At 32.7% G+C, this 24,277-nt stretch overlaps 1 protein-coding gene across 1 annotated transcript; it reads left to right on the forward strand.

The window, feature by feature from the left end:
* Nucleotides 1–584: 584 nt before the first annotated feature.
* On the forward strand, nt 585–24,068 carry LOC143055244 (uncharacterized). Its single transcript, XM_076228377.1, has 20 exons — nt 585–763; nt 917–993; nt 2,015–2,133; nt 3,770–3,859; nt 4,548–4,688; nt 5,085–5,203; nt 5,778–5,878; nt 6,884–6,948; nt 8,304–8,419; nt 10,067–10,191; nt 10,992–11,084; nt 12,548–12,720; nt 13,203–13,298; nt 14,904–15,031; nt 15,298–15,331; nt 18,073–18,216; nt 19,065–19,149; nt 20,906–21,009; nt 22,889–23,045; nt 23,967–24,068. Exons 1-20 carry the CDS (start codon nt 645–647, stop codon nt 24,029–24,031), a joined length of 2,151 nt encoding a protein of 716 aa, XP_076084492.1. The 5' UTR covers nt 585–644; the 3' UTR covers nt 24,032–24,068.
* The last annotated feature ends 209 nt before the right edge of the window (nt 24,069–24,277 follow it).

Here is a 24,277-nt window from a genome sequence, read left to right on the forward strand (position 1 = left end):
TCATACCGAGTAATAGAAAACATACCGAGTATTAGAAATCATACCGAGTAATAGAAATCATACCGAGTAATCAAAATAATACCAAGAAATAGAAATCATACCGAGTAATAGAAAACATACCGAGTAACAGAAATCATACCGAGTAATAGAAATAATACCAAGTAATAAAAATCATACCGTGTAATAGAAATCATACCGAGTAATAGAAATCATACCGAGTAATAGAAATAATACCAAGTAATAGAAATCATACCGAGTTATAGAAAACATACCGAGTAACAGAAATCATACCGAGTTATACAAATTATATCGAGTAATAGAAATCATACCAAGTAATACAAATTATACCGAGTAATAGAAATCATACGAAGAAATAGAAAATAAAACCGAGTAAAAGAAATCAAAACTGAGTAATTGATCCCCCTCCCCTCAAAAAGAAATCGAACAGTAAATCGCCGTGAAATAGGATTGAACGGGTTACACGTTTTTGTTTACATTATTACCAACTATAACTTACTGTCAACGACCTAAACTTTTAAATGTTTTTATCATGTCTTATCTGAAGACTTACTTAATGGTAGTACATGCTATTAATAACATGTCATGATATAAAGGTTAAACACCATAAGCTGATTTAAACAACGATGCTTTGTGATCTGCTTGTACTTTTTAGTCTTTTCAATTTCAGCAGTGGGTTTTTAATACCCGAACTTCAAAATGTTCACTTGTACGTCAGTCCTACTGGCTCTGATTTAAATGTCGGGTAAGATATTTTGATTTACAATGCTCTCCATTATAGAAGCTCTGCATACAACCTGCTAAACATGTTATCTCTTAAATACTTTAATTTGTGTTATTCCATACCACTTGAAATTATTTCAGTTACTTAAATTCTATTTTACTATTCTGATTTTAGAACAGATGCCTCTAATCCAATGAGGAATCTTCACAGAGCTATACAACGTATATCAGAACCAGATATACAGAACAAAAGTAAGAATTTTTAATCCTTACTTTGATTATATAATTATGTGTATAAATGATAACAGAAATCACAAGTACACATAACACACACACTATGATGCTATGATAAAAGTAAACACAAAGATCTATTCCGAATTCTTAAATTACAATCTTCAGAATTTTGAACGTATATCAAAACCATTGATTTTTTCGCTCAAAAAGTAAGTCCTCCAAAGGGCAACACATTAGTAGAAAAACGACAAGTACCATTTACTAATAAAGGCAACAGTAGTCTACCGCTGTTCGAAAGTCATAAATCGATTGAGAGAAAAAATCCGCATTACAAACTAAAACTGAGGAAGCACATCAACTAAAAAGAGGAAAACAACGACACAACAGATACATTAAAGTGCATAAAAACCAACGACATTGTAACACACACAGAAACAAACTATAAAATAACACCTGTCCTTTCCCGGACTTGGTACAGGACATTTTAAGAAAAAAATGTGGGTTGAACTTGGTGTTGTGGCTAGCCAAACCTCGCGCTATTATGGAAATGTAAAATATAAAACTAAAAGGACAAAATAACATGACAGGACTACAGTACAAATATATGCAAGAACATGCAGGACAAAAAAAATTAAACAAAACAATAGCACATGTTCCAAATAGGATGGCTTGGTACAGATGTAAATTTGAGAGAGGTTGGTTGACTTTTTTATTATTCATTTGCAATATGCTTAAAGGGTTTGGATGCCATCAATATAAGCAATAGTCTCCATAAATGATCTTTTAAAAACAAATATGTGATAACTTCAAAACTTAAATTAGATTTGTCCTTTTAAATACCTTCACCAAGCCTATTGCATCAAAGAATTTCAATTTTAAGAGGGTAATAGAGACATTTGCCCTCAGGGATGTAATATCTACAACCTTTCACTTTATCGTATGCATATTCCACATACAAATATAGGCCCGCTGTAAAAATATCATTACTGAAGAGCTTGAAATCGTAAAAAATGAACAACTTAAAAGGGGACTTTTTTAGATATTTGGATAGAGTTGATGGAGGGATTTCATGATCTTAATTCAACGCTTATCATCAATCATCGCAATGATTATAGACGTATTACTATACGAGCGTATCAGAACCAGAAAGTTCACGTAGTACGTATTACGTATTCTTACATCTCTATAAGTTCTTATCAATTCCTGAGAGTCTAAACAGTCCATAGTGGCTTGTCTATATAAGTATTGATTAAAACATATACTTCATTTATCTTTTTAATTTTCAACTATGACGATGTCAGTTTAATATCGATCTATAAGATTATCTTTCACCCCTCTTTTATGTTGATATAGAAATAAGATGTGGTATAACAAGATGTGGCACAACAAGTCATCAAGTTATACAACAATTTACAACTATAAGTCACCGCACGGACTTCAACAATAAGTAAGAGCAATACTGTATAGGCGTCAGCTTTTAAATTAACGCCATAATGTTTTTACTTGTAAAGTCTCTAGGAGTAGAAATAATACTACAAGAACAAAACGCACAATAGAAACAATATCTCTTTCTATTTGCACATATCATATTCCTGCAGATCAGGCTGACACGTTCTCTAAGTATCATTGATAAATACCAGTAACCATCAACCCAGATTTAATCATCACATAATAATGAACACATAACATATATCATATACACCAACAAAACAAAACACTGAAATTCGTGCAATATAGCGTAATATGTTTTAACCGAACGCTTAACTAGGGAGAGAGTGATGGTTTATATATAAAAGAAAAAGATGTGGTATCATTGCCAATGAGACAACTCTCCACAAGAGACCAAATGACACAGAAATTAAGGTATCTGGATGATTCGTTCCAACTCCGATTCGTCCCAACAAATTCGTCCCAAATTGCTTGGACAATTCGTTCCAACTTTTTCCAAAACTTGCCAGTTCGTTCCAACTTATTCAAGAACAGTATTAAACAATAATAACCATTTGCATAGCCTTATTATTTCAATTTATAATGCTGTACTTATATATATATATAATGTAAATAAATACTTAAAATTAGCTTTAAAAGAAATCTATGATTTATTAATTGGGAAGAACGGACGTTGGGTATGATATATTGGTAATAATTAATTATTAAGTATTTCATGACAATTTCATATTTTAAAAATGAACAAATTACTAACTAGTGTTATTTTCAAAGAATTCGTTATCATTATAATTGATTATTATTGTATTCCAATTATGTGCGCATAGTCAGTTATAAAAGGCCCAAAAATGACAATGTAAAACAATTCAAACGAGAAAACTAACGGCCTAATTTTATGTACAAAAAATGAACGAAAATAAATATGTGATGGATAAACATCAATACATATTTTTGTTTGTGTTGTTATTCTGCTTTTTGTTGATGAAGGGATCTTGTTGCAGTTGATGGTTTTACTTTAATCTTATTTATCAAATACTGTAAACTAACTTATTTCGCGATCGATTTATTTCAGCAACTTTTCGCGAGTAGATTATTAACGCAAATATTAATCGTCGAGAATACGTAAAACTTGGATCTTTCCTTATAAAACTACATCAAGTAAAATAGAAAGTCTCGAAATTAAATAGCTGAAAAGTGGACTAGAAAACACAAAATAAAGTATCCGCGAAAATAAGTTGGTTTACAGTAGATGATGTACAGTGATTTTTTAAGTTTTGTCTATTTTCCTGAATGGTGTTTAGTGAACGTAATCTCTGTTTATAAAATGAAGAACTTTTAATAATTGCAGACTGGAGGAAAACGAATTCCATCAAATCATTTCACCAAAGTAACAGATCCTTCTATTTTACAACGACTGTCACCAGAGGCACAAAAACATGTAAGCATTAAAACAACTAGTATTTCAGTGTAAACCCAGTGAAAGCAATTGTCCATAACCTCTAAATGGATACTTATATGGTGCAACGGCATTAAAAGAATTCCATCCCTAGCATACACCATCGTAAGACGATTACATGGTAATTTGAAAAAAGTGAAGAACTATAATATCATTAGTTTTAAACTATATTTTTCAACAAATGCTTAGCCACTTTTCCTAACACAGATATATTTTGAAATTGTACACAGTTTATTTCTTGCATTTTATGGACAGAGTATTAATTATAACCTGTATTAACAAATATTGTTTTCAGTTCTAACAAACATATCATATTCATTTTCGAAATCCTTCAAAATAATTTTGCATTTTGTTTACTCTTCTTCGTGCCTTTCCGGGGAAAGTGTTATTGGTGTCCGTTTGAAATAAAATGAGGCCATCGTGTTTTTCTGTATAGGTATTTCTTATGGGTCTTAAACTACAGATTTGTGTTGTTCCTGAAACGGGCGAATTATGCTTTGTCTTGAAAGATAACACTGATTGCCGTCAAACTGAAAATGAAACGAAGGAATTTTTAGTGTTTCTACATTTCTTCGTTCATATCGTAAATATTTTAAATTTTTTTTTTGTTGGTTGTTGTTTATTCTTATCTATTTCTAAACCATTTATTCAGTTATTCAATTTATTCAAGGTATTGCAAACCAAACTATCAGACGCTGGTTTAACTGACATAGGACAGATAGTACCATATGGAAAATACATATTGCGGCAGGCTCCTTTAGAAATATTTGAGAATGGGTTTCCTTTAACTCTTTCCAGATGGCCGAATTACGTAAGTACTGTTGACGAAATCCAATAATGAATTAAAGGTATTTGAATGTCGGACAGATGATTGCATATCTAAAAGAACTTTTACATGCAAATAATAATGAAAGTAGAAAATATATTTACAATTTTTATAGCGCTGATACTATTCCTGTTGAAAATAACACTAATGTAGACGAAACTCGCGTCTGGCGTATTAAATTATAGTCCTGGTACCTTTGAGGACTATTGTTACTTTATAAAAGGATCGCTTAAGCTAGCTTGCCTTTAGTATATTAGTGTAGTTATTGTAATTTTTGAAGGTATTCGAAAACATTAAAAAAAAAGGAACATTGATCGTCAATATAGGTTTGCAGCTTTTAAAATTCGGATTGTTTTATGATTTACCATATTTTTCTTACAGGGCTTTATAAATATAACAAACGTCCCATCAGGACAGAGATACAGTACAGTGTTCCAGTATAATAGTGACAGACCAAAGAAATGGGCCAATCAGTCGGATATCTGGGTTTATGGTTACTGGTATTTATCAATGATACTTAGAGAACGTGTCAGCCTGATCTGCAGGAATATGATATGTGCAAATAGAAAGAGATATTGTTTCTATTGTGCGTTTTGTTCTTGTAGTATTATTTCTTCTCCTAGAGACTTTACAATTAACAACATTTGATGTGTATATTTTAGAATGCCGGTGCTACACGTGAAACCATTTGTATTTCGTGTTATCAAAAATACAATATATTTCTTATGTTATTAGGGTTGTCTCCTTTTACACATGCTGTTTTATACGGAAGATACGAGGTTATGTTTACTGAGGGACCTAAAGGTGGATAGCTGCACGGACGAACGCGAAATAAGATTTCCATTTTACGATGAACGAACAATTAAAAATGTCTTGCACGTTGATCTGTTCACCGATTTCACGACACAAGGTGAATAACGAACACTTTTCACGGCTGCATGTGAAATAAAAATGGCTAAACACGTTGCAAAAAGTTGTCAAAAGTAGGTAATAAAAATAATAAAATTGTCTATAGAGAATGTGAAGTTAACATGTTGCTTTGGAAGATTATTTATTATCATATTTGTATTACAGGTACCAAAGCTGGGCAGATAAGGCTGTCCCTATCAAAACAATAGATGTTCCACATAAAACAATTTCACTGGCGCAACCAACACATTTCGGCTTGAGAGCAGGTATCATTGTATATACACCAAATACACCAAGAACGATCCTAATTATTTAGAATTTCTGCACCCTTAAAGATTTTTTGACGATTTTATATCATACAAAAACAACTATATTATAAACTATTGATTCTTTGAATAAAGTTATTCTTTAGAGTTATCGATCTAACAATGCAAAATATTGTATTGATCTTAACATTGATTATAGCTAACATACACATTCTATAATATTAATTAGACATAAACCTGAATTAGTACTGTCGATTGTATGATTAATGTTCACCATCTTGTCTTTACCATTTTTTTTAATTGTACATGCTCATTAGTTTCTAAGAATTCGCAAGATGTTTTTAATTATATCCGTTGGAAGAATTTATTTTAATGGCTAAATACACATAGTTTTGAAGTATTTTTCAGTAGGTGTGAAAATTCTACGATGTTTACTGTTTTTCGTTGTTGTTGTTGATGTTAATACCGATCGCAGAAATCAAGCAAGTCGTTATTAGAAGGTGTTGATATAATTACACAGGATTAGTAAATAAGAATGCAAAGTTTTAAATAAAAATGCAATCAGTAACTTATGACAAGTAATTTTCGGAATTTTCTGTTTTAACATCTCATATCGAATTTGGCATTCCAACTGTTTTTATTTGAGTACCACTAATAATATAAACATAACGCTTGTTGTTGTTTCAAGTTATATTGCTAACAATGTCATGGCTTAAGTTATAAATTTACTGTTTGCAAAAGTAGGAGTTATTCGAATACTAAGGATTTTCTTATTTCATGCATAGATAACCTTAGCCGTATTTGGCACAACGTTTTGGAATTTGTGGTCCTCAATGCTCTTTAATTTTGTACTTATTTTGGCTATCTAACTGTTTTGATTTGAACGTCACTAATGAGTCATGTAGATGAAACGCATGCCTGGCATTTAAATTATAAGCCTTGAAAACTATTTAAAGACAATGAAAACACCACTTTACATCTAACGTATTGAATTAATTATTTTAGGACAAACGCACCCTGGTGGAGGATACTTCAGATTTATCAACATTTTAGATGAAATTGATGAACCTGTAAGTGACCTGCTTTTTTATTTAAATATTTTGGTATTCTATTTTATGGAGAGTTTCATGTTATCAGCATTGTATATTGGACACTATTAGGGTAATTTAGTTGATTGATGTTGGTATCAATCTTTTCAGGAAGAATAGTCCTTTATATCATAGTGGTATTTTAGTATTCATATAGGTTAACCTCACTGGTATGTGTAAGTCTCAATCGTTTTGATGTGGATGGTTTATTTGTATTCATTAGGTGCAAATCGAATGCTATTTTGATATCAATACTTTTTTGGAGGGAGCGGGGAGGTTTTTTATGCCCCACCTACGATAGTAGAGGGGCATTATGTTTTCTGGTCTGTGGCTCCGTTCGTCCGTCCGTCCGTCCGTCTGTGGTTCCGTTCGTCCGTCCAGGTTAAAGTTTTTGGTCAAGGTAGTTTTTGATGAAGCTGAAGTCCAATCAACTTGAAACTTAGTACACTTGTTGCTTATGAGATGATCTTTCTAATTTTTAAGCCAAATTAGACTTTTGACCCCAATTTCACGGTCCACTGAACATAGAAAATGAAAGTGGGAGTTTCAGGTTAAAGTGTTTTGGTCAAGGTAGTTTTTGATGAAGCTGAAGTCCAATCAACTTGAAACTTAGTACACTTGTTGCTTATGATATGATCTGTCTAATTTTAATGCCAAATTAGATAATTACCCAATTTCACGGTCCATGGAACATGGAAAAGGATAGTGCGAGTGGGGCATCCGTGTACTTTGGACACATTCTTGTTTTATCATGCTGAGTTGGGATCTATAATGTTCACTTCTTTTGTTAATATTTTGAAATCGATTTTTTTGTTATGTATTCATATTCCCGTTATATTTCACTTGTTACCAAAAACTAAGATTAACTAAAAAACAAATTAATTCAAAGCTTTGCAAAGAAAATAGTATATATTAAATTATTCAATCTCACACCTGTATCGACCTTAGATATCAATATAATTACAATGTTACACCTGTTTCAACAAGTGACATCAATATAATTAAAGACCACTGCTCGAAGTATTTATAGTTATTCAGGGTTGATACTATATATAATTTTGGAATCTTTATGAACCAAAATTCTTCTTATTTTATTCTGTAATAAAGCAGGTATGGTTGCCATGGAATTCTGCAATCGAGTTGTTCGTGTTGTTGATTCTAAGTTTCTGTGAAAAAGAAGCGACGGAAAAGTTATGTTTCTCAAATGAAAATTATTTAGGAAATAAAAACCTTAGAGCAAGTGTTTTATTACTTGGAAAAAGCAACAATTTGGTTGGTGTCTGATTTTTGATAATTACGATATAATTTGTTAAATAACTAATTTTCTATTTTTGTAGGGAGAATATTTTATTGACAGAACTACAGGAATGTTGTATTTATGGCCGGCATTTTCTAAAGGACTCTACAGCAGTAACGACGTGATATATGGTTCAATGATAAATACATGTATACAGTGAGTTTTCTACGTTTATTTAGAATTTTGATATAGGTCAATTCCATTGCTGATGGTCTATATGTGTAGTGTGTAGGTACAAAACGTGTCATCCCTGGTATTCAACTTTTTTAATTCAATACAAACAGTAAATAGTAAGGAAAAAGCCATGGACAAGTAGTGCTCCTATATTGAATGCAAATTCAGAACAACTCTTGTTTCTTGGTTCATTTCCAATATTTTATCAGATTCAAATGAGCTGACTGTAAAGTTGTGTAAAATGTTTCCCTTTCCCTGGCTTTTTTTTGTGCTGTTGTTTTGGTTTGGTTTTACAATGGGTGAAAAGGGGTATGGGGTTGTCTGTTTCTATAAGTCAGGGGATTTAATTTTCAACTTAATGTCCTATTTGTTAAAGGTGAGTTTGTTTTTTTTACAGTAATATGATATTATTACGTAAGTATTTCTGTATTGGCCTTGTTATTGGTCCGAGGCTTGCTGTATTGGCCTGAGGCGAAGCCGAAGGCCAATAAAGCTGGCCTCGGACCAATAAAAAGGCCAATACAGAAATACACGTAATAGTATCTTTATTAATTAACTACAGTGTTACAACATTTTTTTAATTTCATTTCACAAGAGATAAATATCTTTACCTTGAAGTAGAACTATCCAAACCTCAGTTTCTTTTTATTAGATGCAATATATAATGATCTGGTGCTGTTTCCAGGTGTCTTCAGCATTTTCTCATCTAATGAATTTTTTTACCCTTTCCAGTCACTATGAAGTGTTACAGTTTTAATTTAACACAACACATAAATACTAATTGGGAAGGTACTGCCATTGCACGTGTTATGCAGAAACTTTTTTTTATTGTTATGCAGCAAATTAAAAAAAAATAATGTAGGAGTTGAAAGTGATACAACTATCCATAAGTCAAATCACCAAAGAACGAATATTTGCATAAATATAGAATGCATATGCCTGGTTCGGGTTTAAAAATAAATGACAGTTTACAAAATAAAAGTGAACGGAAGTATTTGTACCATCGTTAAATTATGAGGTCGCCAAGAAATGAACTTTGCGATAATCTACTCGTTCCCCAAACCTGAAATAATTCCATCGTCTGCTTTCAAAATCCTTTTTAGATTAATGTGACCGTCTTTAGCCTGAAATATATACCATACTGAAATTTACAGCATGTTTATGATGACTAAATGAAAACTGCGTCTTCCAAACAACTGTTTACTTTCAGTTTGTGTTTATCGTGACTTTCGATATAAAAATTAGGCGTTTCAAAATCCTGTATTTGTGTCAACTCGGCCAATATAGAATAACTCGGCCAATACAGAAAAAAATCTATATTGGCCGAGTTTACACCTTATATTGCATAGGCAGTTTTCATCATATTAAGTCCAATAACAGTGTAGTTAATTAATAATATAGTATAATTAAGGAACGACTGTAATATTTGTCTGTCTATGAAAAATAACAACAAAAAGTGTTGAACACTGATTAACCGGTGTAGCGTGTAAACTTAAAGTGCTCACCATTTATTCTAAATTCCATTTTCAAGGAAATACTTATGTAAAAACGGTAAAATTATTTCAACGGCCAAATCAGAAGACGTGTTTGTTACAAAATTTCGTTACTTCTAATATATTTAAATTACAGGCTAACCAGATACACATCAAATGTTGTTTTTGAGAATTTCATTTTGGAAGCATGCCGGCATTTTGGAATCCAAGCACAGGATTCTTCAAATATCACGATTCAGAGTATGGAAATAAGGAATACAGGTAATTTAGAATATATGTTTAAAAAAAAGAGAGTTTTTCTCTAAATAGTGTCACCTGGGTTCCTCATGTCTATACAAAATGTCCTCGAAAAAATTTAACTCCCAAGGTAAAAGTTCGGGGAAAGGTATACGTCTCTGCATTTTTAAAATAGATTCCGTACACTTAAATTGGAATATCAAAGAAGATGAATTTGAGTTACCTCCATTTTTAATAGAAAATAATGGATACTGATTGTACCAATAATGATAGAATAATTCAAAACAACAATAATAATTAAAAACAATCATTGTAGTGCTAAGTATGTGCTAATTCATAGAACATGAACAATTATTTACTAGTGAAATGAAATGCAATACATTTAGAAGTGTTGCTGTTTTTTTGTGTGTAACGTCAACAAATAGGAAATTGTCTTGTTCGAAAAGAAATTATTTTAGATGCATATATACTAATATAGAAATTGAAAGCCGTTGTTAGATCGACAGCTATCAAACAGAGAAAAAACGACGTGGAAGTTTTTATCTGTAGAGCAGGATCTGTTTGCCCTTTCGGAGCACCTGAGATCACCCCAATTTTTGATGGGGTTCGTGTTGCTTAGTCTTTAGTTTTCTATATTGTGTCTGTTTTCTATTGTGTGTCTGTTTGTCCTTTGCCTTAAAGCCCGGGTGTTGTCAGTTTGTTTTCGATCTATAAGTTTGAATGTCCGTCTTGAGTCAATTGCCCTTTATTTCAAAAGGTAATATCATGGATATAAGGTACAAGTCAACAAAACATCAAACAGAGAAAAACATCTCTTTTTACAGGATCGTATAATGTGTACTGCAGAAAGGATTGTAGAAATTTTGTTATATCAAAGAGTTATCTACATGACGGTGATGGTGGTGTTACATTACAAGGTAAGATCATACATACAACTGGTTGAAGTATGTTATATCAAAGAGTTATCTACATCACGGTGATTGCGGTGTAACATTATAAGATAAGTTGATACGAAGATCCGATTGTAGCATGTCATATCAAAGAGTTATCCACATGACGGTGATGGCGGTGTAACATTACAAGGTAAGTTGATAAGTAGAACCGATGGTAGAAATTTTGTCATACCAAAGAGTTATCTACATGACGGTGATGGTGGTGTAACATTACAAGGTGAGTTGATACATAGAACCGTTTGTAGAATGTTATATCAAAGAGCTATCTACATGACGATGACGGCGGTGTAACATTTCAAGGTGATTCGATACGTAGAACCGATTGTAGAATGTTTTATCAAAGTGTTATCTACATAATGGTGACGACAGTGTAATATTGCAAGGTAAGTTGATGCATAGAACTGATTGTCATATCAAAGAGTTTTCTACATGACGGTGACGGCGGTGTAACATTGTAAGGTGAGTTGATACGTAGAACCGATTGTAGAATGTTATATCAAAAAGTTATCTACATGACGGTGACGGCGGTGCAATATTACAAGGTAAGTTGATACATAGAACCGATTATCATATCAAAGAGTTATCTACATGAAGGTGATGTCGGTGTTATATTATAAGATAAGTTGATACGTAGAACCGATTGTAGAATGTCATATCATAAAGTTATCTACACGATGGTAATGAAGGTGTAACATTATAAGGTTGGTTCCATTGTAGAATGTCATATCAAAGGGCTATCTACATGACGGTGTCGACGGTGTAACATTACAAGGTTGGTTCATACGTAGAACTGATTGTAGAATGTCATATCAAGGCTTATCTACATGTCGGTGTCGACGGTGTAACATTATAAGGTTAGTTGATACGTAATACGATTTTAGAATGTCATACCAAAAAGTTATTTACATGACGGCGACTGCGGTGTAACATTATGAGGTAATAAGCTGATACTCTAATACGATTGTAGAATCTCATATCATAGAGTTATCTACATGACGGTCACGGCGGTGTAACATTATAAGGTAAGTTGATACGTAGATCCCATGGTAGTATGTCTTATCAAAAAGTTATCTACATGACGATGACGGCTGTGTAACGTTATAAGGTTAGTTCATACGTAGACACGATTGTAGAATGTCATGCTAAAGAGTTATCTACATGACGGTGACGGCGGTGTAACTTTACAAGGTTATAAGTTGATACTAAAATACGAATATAGAATGTCATATCAAAGAGCTATCTACTTGACGGTGATGGCGTGTGCAATTAACATTTGATACGTTCTACCTTATAAATACTTGATAATATCATTGCATCAGCAAAACCCTCCGCCTAATCATTTGAACACAATAGTCTCGTCATGACTTATACGTGTAACAGATTGAATTAGCAGCTAAACTTTAATGTGTGTTTATCTTGTACTTTAGGTGGTGATAGACCAACTCTGACGTCGTCAAACAATTTCATAATTGACAGCGAAATATCCTTTTTTAGTCGGGTGACTTCGTCTGATGCCAATGCCATAACACTAGATGGCGTTGGTGGTCACATCGAACATAATATAATATATAGGGGACAATATACTGCAATAAGATGGACGGTAAATTATTTTTTAAGTTTGATGTGTTTGATTATTGAGATTTCTGTATTCAATGAGAAATACAAAAGCATGCACACATGACCAGAGTTATTTAAATGAGTAAAGTCACATGGTACAATGAAACAGGTTAAGAGCACATGTCTAATGTTTTTGTTTTGAATGGAAGGCTGTTACACTACTCATACGTACTCCATTGAGTATTTTATATTAAAATAAATTGAAGTAACATAGAGACCTAATGAGTAACTTTCTTGATTATAGGTTTAAAATTATGATATTCATTGTCAGAGTTCGTATATATCATACATTAACATACATGAAGAAAAAAATTATTTATCTTTAAAAATGAATTTTTAAGAATTATTTTTTGAAGATTTATAGAAGTCAAACGGACTATAATCTCAATCAACTTGTTTTTACAAATACGATGTCTCGATATACGACATTATCGGTGTAACTTCGTGTATTTGTACGACTTGCAGGGAAACGACCATAGCATTCAATATAACAATGTTTTTGAGAACTGTATGAATTCGAGTGACTGTGGAGCGATACACTCTGGAAAAGATTGGGCTGCTGTAAGTTTATAACCTGATAGAGCCTTATGTTTAAAAGATCGCCGTTACAGAATCTATTGCATTCTGGGATATATTTTCAAAATCGTAGACCAAAACGTTGTGATTGGTTTAAAATGTTGTAAAAATGGAAATTGAACCAATGACGTAACGTTATTTTCCTTTTGGTGTAAGAACAATGAGATTACCCGTAGTCCTTTTGATTTTCAAAAGGCGAATTGCCATCGCGATAAAGATTAGTTAAAAGTCACGTGATTGTAATATGCTGGAAGATAGGATAACGTGATGCATAGTGGAACTACTTAATTGATTAGAGACATTGAGATATGTTTTAACTTAAATGATTGTGAAGTGTGGTAATTTGGGGTTGGGCATCTGACATATAAGGCCACTATTCAATGTATCAGTGTTGAATACATGAATTAACTATATGTTTAATGTGATTGTGATGTATCTACAGACTTTGTTATCAAATGGCAAAATCAAAAGCTCTGACACATCGAACAAACGGACAACAACTGTCATATGCCATAATATGTTTAATATATATATATTCAACGAAGAGCAGTACATTCCTTAGTATATAAGTGCAACTTGAAACGTTTTACTCAGGATGAGTATTATGTATTATAAGAATAGAATCACAAAAATACTGAACTCCGAGGAAATTTTGAAACGGAAAGTCCCGTATCAAACGACAAAATCAAACGCTCTTACACATCAAACAAAAGGACAACAACTGTCACATATCTGACTTTGTAAAGTCATTTTAATATGTAGAAGATTATTGATTTAACCTGGTTTTATTGCTAGCTAAACGTCTAACTTGTATGGCAATCAATAAGAGAATCGATAAATTTGTGATTTGTGTGTGAGGTTATGATAGACGTAAACAACTTATGCACATATGACATTGTTATGTGACATAAGAAAGAGCTACCATTCATTTTCTTTAAAAAAAAGTAATAATTAGATAACCGTTATTTGGTTTTTTTCTAAATATTCATATTACTTAAGTAAGAGATCAATTTTAATGAGCCACAACTCCTCTGAAATTATACAACGTCGGAAATATTTGTGATACAACCGAAATTGTAGTGTTTTGCACTTCTTGGATTTATCTTTGAACATTTTTCCCCCACAGAAAACACCATTTTGTTTTAGAAAATATCCAAATTAATAGATCGTTATCGACCCGTGTCTTATACGTTTTTGCACATGCTCAGTCGATTTTTGTTCAATGTGTATCATTCAAATGCGTTTCGGTAATGTCGTGTAACTCTTATGGTTGTTGAGTTAAGAAGGTCATTGACTACTGAAATCTCACCTTGCCACAAATTTCTTATAATATTCAATATATACCGAGATGAATGAGGTCTATTGTATTATGTATTTTATTTTCATCTATTTAAAGACATAGAATAAAATGTATTAAACATGTCCTTATCCTTCCTGTGTCCAACCTATTACTATGTCCACTCCATTTCTGACAACACTTCCACAATTGTACCGTGATTTTACGGGCAACTTCTTTTATATGTTATATCGAACACTTAACATTTACTAAATGGCTATCAATTAGTCAATGAATCTATATTTTGCCTGCAGCGAGGTTCAGTTATTCGATACAACCACATTCATCACAATCTACAATATTACTATGGAGCTGATGTCCGAGGTGTGATGTTAGATGACCAATATTCAAGTGTACTGGTGGAGAAAAACGTGTCTATAACGTAAGATCCTGTAGACTTTATAAGCATAAAATATTAAATTGACATGTTGTATGAAGGTCAAACCTTACAGACTACAAAAAAAGATCAATTGAAAGGTTAGTGAGAAAACAGACTGTTACATGGCTTTAACTTAAACGTTTGTAATCTCATTAATACGAGGCAGCAGCAAAATTATAAATCCCCAACGATTGTTAGCACATTTTTTAATTGATCTGTCTTCAAACTTTTCTGCCATGTAAATTTGACAGAAATTGTCTACTTCTTAGATACGAATTTGCAGAAACTCGTTTGCTGCAGTATGTTAGTGTAGGACAAAAGAAAGCATATCTTGCATTCTCATGCGACCTAACAGTTTTGGTGTTATGTTGGAATTTTATAGACAATGTTCCGTTCCACATAGCACGAATCTTACGGGACAGAATTATTGTCATTGATATGGTCATACATGTAACTAAATATTTACTTTAAAAAATCTGATTCTTTTGCAAAATATAGAGGATAGTCTACACAAGTAATAGCTAGATTATCGTGGTTTTATATGAAAAAATGATTCGGAATTTTGGGTTTAAGAAATTGAAAACAACACTTTTAATAATTGCATGCGTCCGAGGCACTTTTCCTGATTTTCCTTCATCAGGAACGCTAATAGCAAAACATGTGATATCCAAGGGATGTACAAGTAACAAAACAGTTGAAGAGCTATATGACAAAAAAATACCTAAAACAAATAGCCAAATTCATCTAAGGTCAACTTTGCCTGAGGTAATTGAAACCTTAGATTCTTTTTTTAATTTCAAAATTTATCAACAAATAATTTCAGAAAAGGTTTGTTATAAATCATATCGGTACCGAAGTACTGACTTCTGAGCTGATGATACTCTCGGGGAATGATAGTCCACCAGCCAAAATTGAAAACAATACGTTAAATAATTTTATGCGTCCGAAGCGATTTTCACGGTTTAATGCTCTGACTTTGTTTGACCTTTTTTTCACAAAGTGCCATGTGAGCTTTTCCCATCACTTGGTGTCCGTCGTCCGTCGTCGTCGTCGTCGTCGTCCGTCGTTGTTAACTTTTACAAAAATTTTCTCCTCTGAAACTACAGGGTCAAATTAATCCAAACTTGGCCACAATCATCTTTGGGGTATCTAGTTTAAAAAATGTGTGGCGTGACCTGGCCAACCAAACAAGATGGCCGCCATGGCTAAAATAGAACATAGGGGTAAAATGCAGTTTTTGGCTTATAACTAAAAAACCAAAGCATTTAGAGCAAATCTGACGTGGGGTAAAAGTGTTTATTAGGTCAAGATCTATTTGCCCTGAAATTTTCAGATAAATCGGACAACCGGTTGTTGTGTTGCTGCCCCTGAATTATCAATTTTAAGGAAATTTTGCAGTTTTTGCTTATTATCTTGAATATTATTAAAGATAGAGATAAACTGTAAACAGCAATAATGTTCAGCAAAGTAAGATCTACAAATAAGTTTCATGATCAACATTGTCAGTTGACCCATTAAGGAGTTATTGCCCTATATAGTCAATTTTTTACCATTTTTTTTAAATTTTAGTATTCTTTTAAAAAATCTTCTCCTCTGAAACTACTGGGCCAAATATAACTTAACTTGGTCACAATCATCATTTTGTTATATAGTTTTAAAAATGTGTGGCATGACCCTGCCAACTAGCCAAGATGGCCGCCATGGCTAAAATAGTACATAGTGGCGAAATGTAGATTTTGGCTTATATCTCTGAAACCAAAGCATTTAGAGAAAATCTGATAATGATTATAATTGTTTATGAGGTAAAGATCTATCTGACAAAACAGACAACCTGTTGTTGGGTTGCTGCCCCAGAATTAGTAATTTTAAGGAAATTTTGCAGTTTTTGGTTATTATCTTGAATATTATAAAAGATAGAGATAAACTGTAAACAGCAATAATGTTCAGCAAAGTAAGATCTACAAATAAGTCAACATGACCAAATTTTTTAGTTTACCCCTAAAGGAGTTATTGCCCTTTATAGTCATTATTTAACAATTTTCATAAATTTTTGTAAATTTTTGTAAAATTTTGTAAATTTTTGTAAAATTTTGTAAATTTTTAGAAAATATTTTCCACTGTAATTACTGGGCCAAGTTCATTATAGATAGAGATGTTTGTAGCAAGAAGAATGTCCAGTAAAGTAAGATCTACAAACACATCATGATCACCAAAACACAATTTTTGTCATGAATTTATCTGTGTCCATTGTATAACATGCACATAGGCCAAGGTGAGCGACACAGGCTCTTGAGAGCCTCTAGTTTTAATCAAGCGTCACTATTTAGTCTTAATAAATAGACGAAACACGTATCTGTCGTACAAAAGTTTAATCCTAGCATCTATGATGAGATTATTAGATCGATTACAAAGCAATAGTATCGTATAAAGATCAACTCATCACCGATACCAGGATTAAATTTTGTAATTACGCCAGGCGCGCGTTTCGTCTACAAAAGACTCATCAGTGACGCTCGAATCCAAATAGGTTAAAATGTCTTCAAGTTTTGCCAAATACAGCTAAGGTAATCTATTCCGGAGGTAGAAAAGCCTTATAATTTCAAAAATTCAAAGTTTTGTAAACAGTTAATTTATAAATATGACCATATCAATGATATTTCATGTCAGCACAGAAGAACGTACTTTGATATTAAATGGATCAATTTTATAAATCGTGACTTGGATGGAGATTTGCACTCATTCCACAGCTTCTTATGTGTATGAATAGAAATTAAAAAATATCAAATGGCTCTTATATTACCTTATATTGGCCGACCTTTGCACTTGGACACACTGGTGAAATGCATAACCACTTAGATCTGAACACATTTTACATAGGATTCATTTAAACACTAACCATTCAATTGAACAATAGTTTTGATAAAAATGTTCTAATATCTTTCTTTAGAACGCTGAAAAATTTGATTATTGATGGAGAATGTGAAAACTAGACCATGTGTAGACATTATGACTTGATTAATACATGTTTACAAATCTATTTTTAGAACGCTGGCCATTTAAATATTGGTGGAGGACGCGATAACATAGTTCGAGATAACATCTTCTATAATTCAACCAAGTTCTCCATCCAAGTTGATGGCAGAGGTTCTGCTCATAGAAACGACAAATCTTTAATGAACATCCTTAACGTAAGTTCAAATTTTCATTTCAGGAATAAAAGACAGGAGATCATTTTAGTCCCTACGAGTTCCAATGGCAAACTGCTGTGTATTTCTTAAATGTTTTCCTTTTTCAAGTCATCCACATCATGTATATGTGCCCTGACTAAGGGTGGTAATGCCGTTTACCGTCAGTCGTCAAACAGTCATTTTCGGCTACCGTTAGCGTCAAATTGGATAACATTTTACGGCGATTCCTCAAAATATCCTTATTGTGATTCGTCAGATGTCTGCACAATTATCGTTACCGCTATTTTTGGAAAAAAAATGGCATGATTGGTCAAATTCAGCTGATTTCTTTATCGTCTAAAGAAAGTATACATTTTATCGTCATACACTAAAAATTACGTTTAACGTCATTTGGCAAGAATTTTTACCGTTATACGTCATGAAGGTACCCCTATTACTACCCTCCTGACTTACTCAAAAAGCAATCAAATACTAACAATCATTTAACGAATTGACAAGACGTCGATTAGTCAGAATCCCTTAACTATTAAGATTTGTTATGTATATGGATGTTGTTCATTGGATGACTATGATTTTACAGTTCTGACCTTACATTTGAATTTATGTTAAATTTGATTTCAAATATTGAATAGTACGTGAAGCTCGACTTGCATGATCTAAATATATCATCTCATACTGTGTTATCTTATACTGTTCTCTTAACATAAATATAGAAAACTACCGATACTCGACTTTGTGTATGAACCGTAGTAAAAATTGGAACAACTTTTAAAGTTATGAATGCAAACTTTTACAGATCTCCCTTACTTCCTTTACAACTATGTATAATCCTTTTTCATTGGTTACAGAAACTACCATATAAGGACACACTATGGACGTCGAAGTACCCCAACCTTGTAAACATTCTCATTGAGCATCCTGAGGAACCACGAGGTAGTCCACGTATATTACCAATATTTTTATCTGCGTTTCTTCAATTCGCCGTTTCAGAATTTAGTTCATCCTGGGAAATATTTTCGTAAATGTACACCAAAACGTCGTGTTTGGTTAAAAAGTCATAAACAACGAAAATTCAACCAATGACGTTACATTATTTTGGGGTACGAACAATAAAACTGCACATGGTTCTTTAGATTCTCAAACGTACAATTGAAAGTCTTGTCGTTTAAATTACAACATTTAATGCAAAAACAAAAAGGGTCTATAAATTGATAAAAGTTGTGTGAATTTGTCTTTGTGATTAAAAGTATCGAACAAGTTGCCATAGCGATTGAAATTATCCAAGACAAGTAAATGGGTAAAAACGAAGAACAGCATTTCAATAAAAATTTTGCAGAAATTTGCAGCTCATTATGAATTTGGATTCAAAGTTATTTTGGTTGTATCTTAGGCAAAACATCCACATTTTCCTATATATATATATATATATAAACGCTGTGGGGTCAACGATTAGTTTAATGTTTTCTAGTTTATCGTACATTTGATAGTTGCTGTCGTTTGAATTTAATATCCCGAAGTTTCTAGACTATAAAATGTCGTTTTTTGTTCTTACATTTGACCAACAATAAAAGAATGAAATACAATTGAATGTGTTCCTCTTTGTGCGTTACTGTGAACCGCAAGGTTTTGAAAAACATTTTGTTAGGCCCATTAGTTACTGTTATATTTATCACTTTTCAGATTTTATTATTTTGGAGTCTTATATTGATAGAAGAGTATCTAATTGTCAACACAATTCAAACATGATAATTTAGAGTCAAAGTTTAAGTTTAGGAAGTTTTTTTTTCAAGGCCCCCATAGGACTGTAAAAACCAGCATAATTCAAAATCGTTGATCATGAGGGGTTCGTAATGCTTATTCTTTAATTTTCTATGTTATGTAATGTGTACTATTGTTTGTGTTTGTCTTTTTTATTTTTAGCCATGGCGTTGTCAGTTTATTTTCGATTGATGAGTTTGACTGTCCCTCTGGTATCTTTCGCCCCTCTTCTGGAACTAGTTTGTGAGATCCATGTATTTCTGTTATAACTATCACAATTTAAAATGCATGCATTGAGAAACTAAGGTTCAAATAACAAAGTCAACATTGACCTAAGATTAAGCTAGCTATTGTTTTTATGTTTTCTTTTCTTCGTACTTTTTACTTCTTTGAAAGAACTCATTTTTAAATGTTCATGACATGATGATGGTAAATCGAGAACAGCGCTCCTTACACTCAAAATATGTAAATAATATACTATTTTCGCGCCTTTCACGAAAAGAAAAATATCGCGATTATAAATCGTAGCGAATGGATTTTTCGTTACTGAACTACATTAAGTAAATTTGAGATCGCGAAATTAAATCGCCGCGACATCGACTTGAAATTCCAAACGCAAAAATAAGATGGGTTACAGTAGTCATTTTCTGGGGCACATTATAGCTTACTGTTCGGTGTGAACAAAGGCTAAGTATCGAAGACCATACTGTGACTTATAATGGTTTTTCATTTACAAATTGTGACTTGGATGAAGCGTTGTCTCATTGGCACTCATACCACATCTTCTTATATCTATAATTAAAATTGTTTAATCTATGCAACACAAGTTTTTATAATAAGGCAGAAACTTTTGTTTAACACAATTACAAATGAACGCAGAATTCGTACAAATGAGATAATAAATAATTTAGCAATGGTAATTGGTTTTTAGGTAACCAAATATATAAGAATATCTTTTACAATTCTGGAAAGCAATACACAGTGAAGTGGGATCCACACAAACCTGCATGGTTTGATGTCCATTCCAACATAATAGTAAGTTAACATTCCTTTGTGTGGTCGGTGGTAAAATACGCACATTGCATAAAGTGGCTGGTTAAAACACAATTGCATTCCTTTGAGAATGATATACTTACATTCAATTGATATCATTTAAGGCTTTTCTACCTCAGGCATGGATTACCTTAGCTGTATTTTTCTATGTTGTGTTTTGTGTACCAATATTTGTCTGTTTGTCTTTTTTTCTTATGTGCCATTGCATGGTCAATTTGTTTTTGTCTATTAGTGTGAATGTCCATGTGCATGATGTGGTATCTTTCTCCTCTTGTAGTCGTAAATTTAAGAGTTAACAGTGAAAGAAAAAAAGATGTTACTAGTAATGCAAAGAAATATGTATTCCACAATAGTAATGTAATAACTAAAAACAACAGTGACATCCCGCTGTTTAATAGTCAAAATTCGATTAAGAAAAAAACACACATCCGGGTATAAAACTAAAACAGAGAGAAACACATCAACTATAACATGTTTAACAGGAAAACATCGGTATAACAGAATCTCTGAATTACAAAACTAGAGGCTCTAAAGAGCCTGTGTCGCTCACCTTGGTCTATGTGAATATTAAACAAAGGACGCAGATGGATTCATGACAAAATTGTGTTTTGGTGATGGTGATGTGTTTGTACATCTTACTATCTTACTTTACTGAACAGTCTTGTTGCTTACAATTATCTTTATCTATAATGAACTTGGCCCAGTAGTCTCAGAGGAGAAGATTTTTGTAAAAGATAACTAAGATTTACGAAAAATGGTTAAATATTGACTATAAAGGGCAATAACTCCTAAAGGGATCAACTGACCATTTCGGTCATATTGACTTATTTGTAGATCTTACTTTGCCGACATTTATTGCTTTTTACAGTTTATCTCTATCTATAATAATATGCAAGATTATAACAAAAAACAGCAAAATTTCATAACAAATTACCAATTCAGGGGCAGCAACCCAACAACGGGTTGTCTGATTCATCTGAAAATTTCAGGGCAGATAGATCTTGACCTGATAAACAATTTTACTTATGTCAGATTTACTTTAAATGCTTTGGTTTTTGAGTTATAAGCTAAAAACTTAATTTTACCCCTATATTCTATTTTTAGCCGTGGCGGCCATCTTGGTTGGTTGGCCGGGTCACGCCACACATTTTTTAAACAAGATACCCCAATGATGATTGTGGTCAAGTTTGGTTTAATTTGGCCCTATAGTTTCAGAGGAGAAGATTTTTGTAAAAGATTACTAAGATTTACGAAAAATGGTTAAAAATTGACTATAAAGGGCAATAACTCCTAAAGGGATCAACTGACCATTTCGGTCATTAGACTTATTTGTAAATCTTACTTTGCTGAACATTATTGCTGTTTACAGTTTATCTCTATCTATAATAATATTCAAGATAATAACAAAAACAGCAAAATTTCCTTAAAATAACCAATTCAGGGGCAGCAACCCAACAATGGGTTGTCCGATTCATCTGAAAATTTCAGGGCAGATAGATCTTGACCTGATAAACAATTTTACTCCGGTCAGATTTGCTCTAAATGCTTTGGTTTTTGAGTTATTAGCCAAAAACTGTATTTTACCCCTATGTTCTATTTTTAGCCATGTCGTCCATCTTGGTTAGTTGGCCGGGTCACCGGACACATTTTTTTAAACTAGATACCCCAATGATGATTGTGGCCTAGTTTGGTGAAATTTGGCCCGTAGTTTCAGAGAAGAAGATTTTTGTAAAAGTTAACGACGACGGACGACGCACGACGACGGACGACGGACGCAAATTGATGGGAAAAGCTCACTTGGCTTTTTGGGCCAGGTGAGCTAAAAATCAAACGCCATCATATATTGTAACTATCATTTCAGTCAAATTCTACAAACGATTTCAACTTTCCTAAACTACCATATGCAGATTTCCGGACTCGATGTGCGCTGACAACATTTGTTAAAAGTAATCATCTAACTACACCTATACTTCCGGGTCAGACTGGGCCTCGTTATCATGTAGGACCGCCATTTGTCAGTAAGTGAAACTTAATTAAACATTGAGAAATTCCTGCAATTACCCCATTTAGGATAAAAATAGGTTGTGGAATACGCCAATGCGATGGAAAGATGACGACAAAAATGAAAAGACATATCGAAGTCAACTCACGATCCTTAGTAATAGATAGGTTTCTATCGAATACTCTGAAATGTTATGTTTAATTACATTTTAATTTGTAAACAAGCAATTTTGAAATATAAACATTCTTATACAATACTAAATCCGGTCATTGATTTTCACATTTTGCAATGTCAAAAAGTAAAAACACAAAAGCTCTGATCTCCGAGGGAACTTCAAAAAGGAAAATCCCTAATCAAATTGGAAAATCAAAAGTTCATATCAAACTAATGGATAACAACTGTCATATTCCTGACTTGAAATGGGCATTTTCATATGTCGAAAATGGTGGATTAAACCTAGTTTTAAAGCTAGCTTAACATCTCATCTGTATAAAAGACGCAGTCGCAGTCGGGGCTTTTAATAGCTTTATACACTATATTATGGATGTTGCTCGTTGTTCGTGGCCTATAATATTTGGAGATTGCTGAATACTTGTCTCATTGACATTTATATCATGGATATCTGTTTTTAATAATTCATCCGCTAACAAAAGAATTTTCATATTTAATTTTACTATCAAATGTGCATTAAATTATACCAACTCACATCAAAGTATACATCTTACCAATTAAACAATAAACTAAATGTTTAAAAACGTACTCTGCTTAATATATAACATCACAGTTTTCTTTAAAGTGCTGGTTGTAAGAGAAGACGACATTTATTATTTTTATACTTAATCTCCATCATTCAGTATAACAGTAATATTAAATTAAATGACATGTCGTAATTATTAAACACACGACTATTGTTGTGTTTGTTATCTTTTAATTTTAGCACCGAGACCATCATGGTTACTTGGTGGATCACATGGAAATCAACCATCGCCTCAAGGATGTTAATATGTAGTGAGAACAAATAAATGTTATTTGATTTGAATCAACGTTTTTATCGCCACTTCAATGCACCTCTTTTGCAATTTCGTAGCGGTCAGTTTTTATTGGTGGAGGAAGCCGGAGTGCCCGAAAAAAAAACCGACCTTCGATATGAAAATTGACCTTTTGTCGGACATACTAGTATTCAAAATACATTTTAGTTATAGTGTAAAAATTTACACAGCATACATAATTCCAAACATAGATAGATAT

This window comes from Mytilus galloprovincialis, chromosome 12 (assembly GCF_965363235.1).
Source record: "Mytilus galloprovincialis chromosome 12, xbMytGall1.hap1.1, whole genome shotgun sequence".
Classification (NCBI taxonomy): domain Eukaryota; kingdom Metazoa; phylum Mollusca; class Bivalvia; order Mytilida; family Mytilidae; genus Mytilus; species Mytilus galloprovincialis.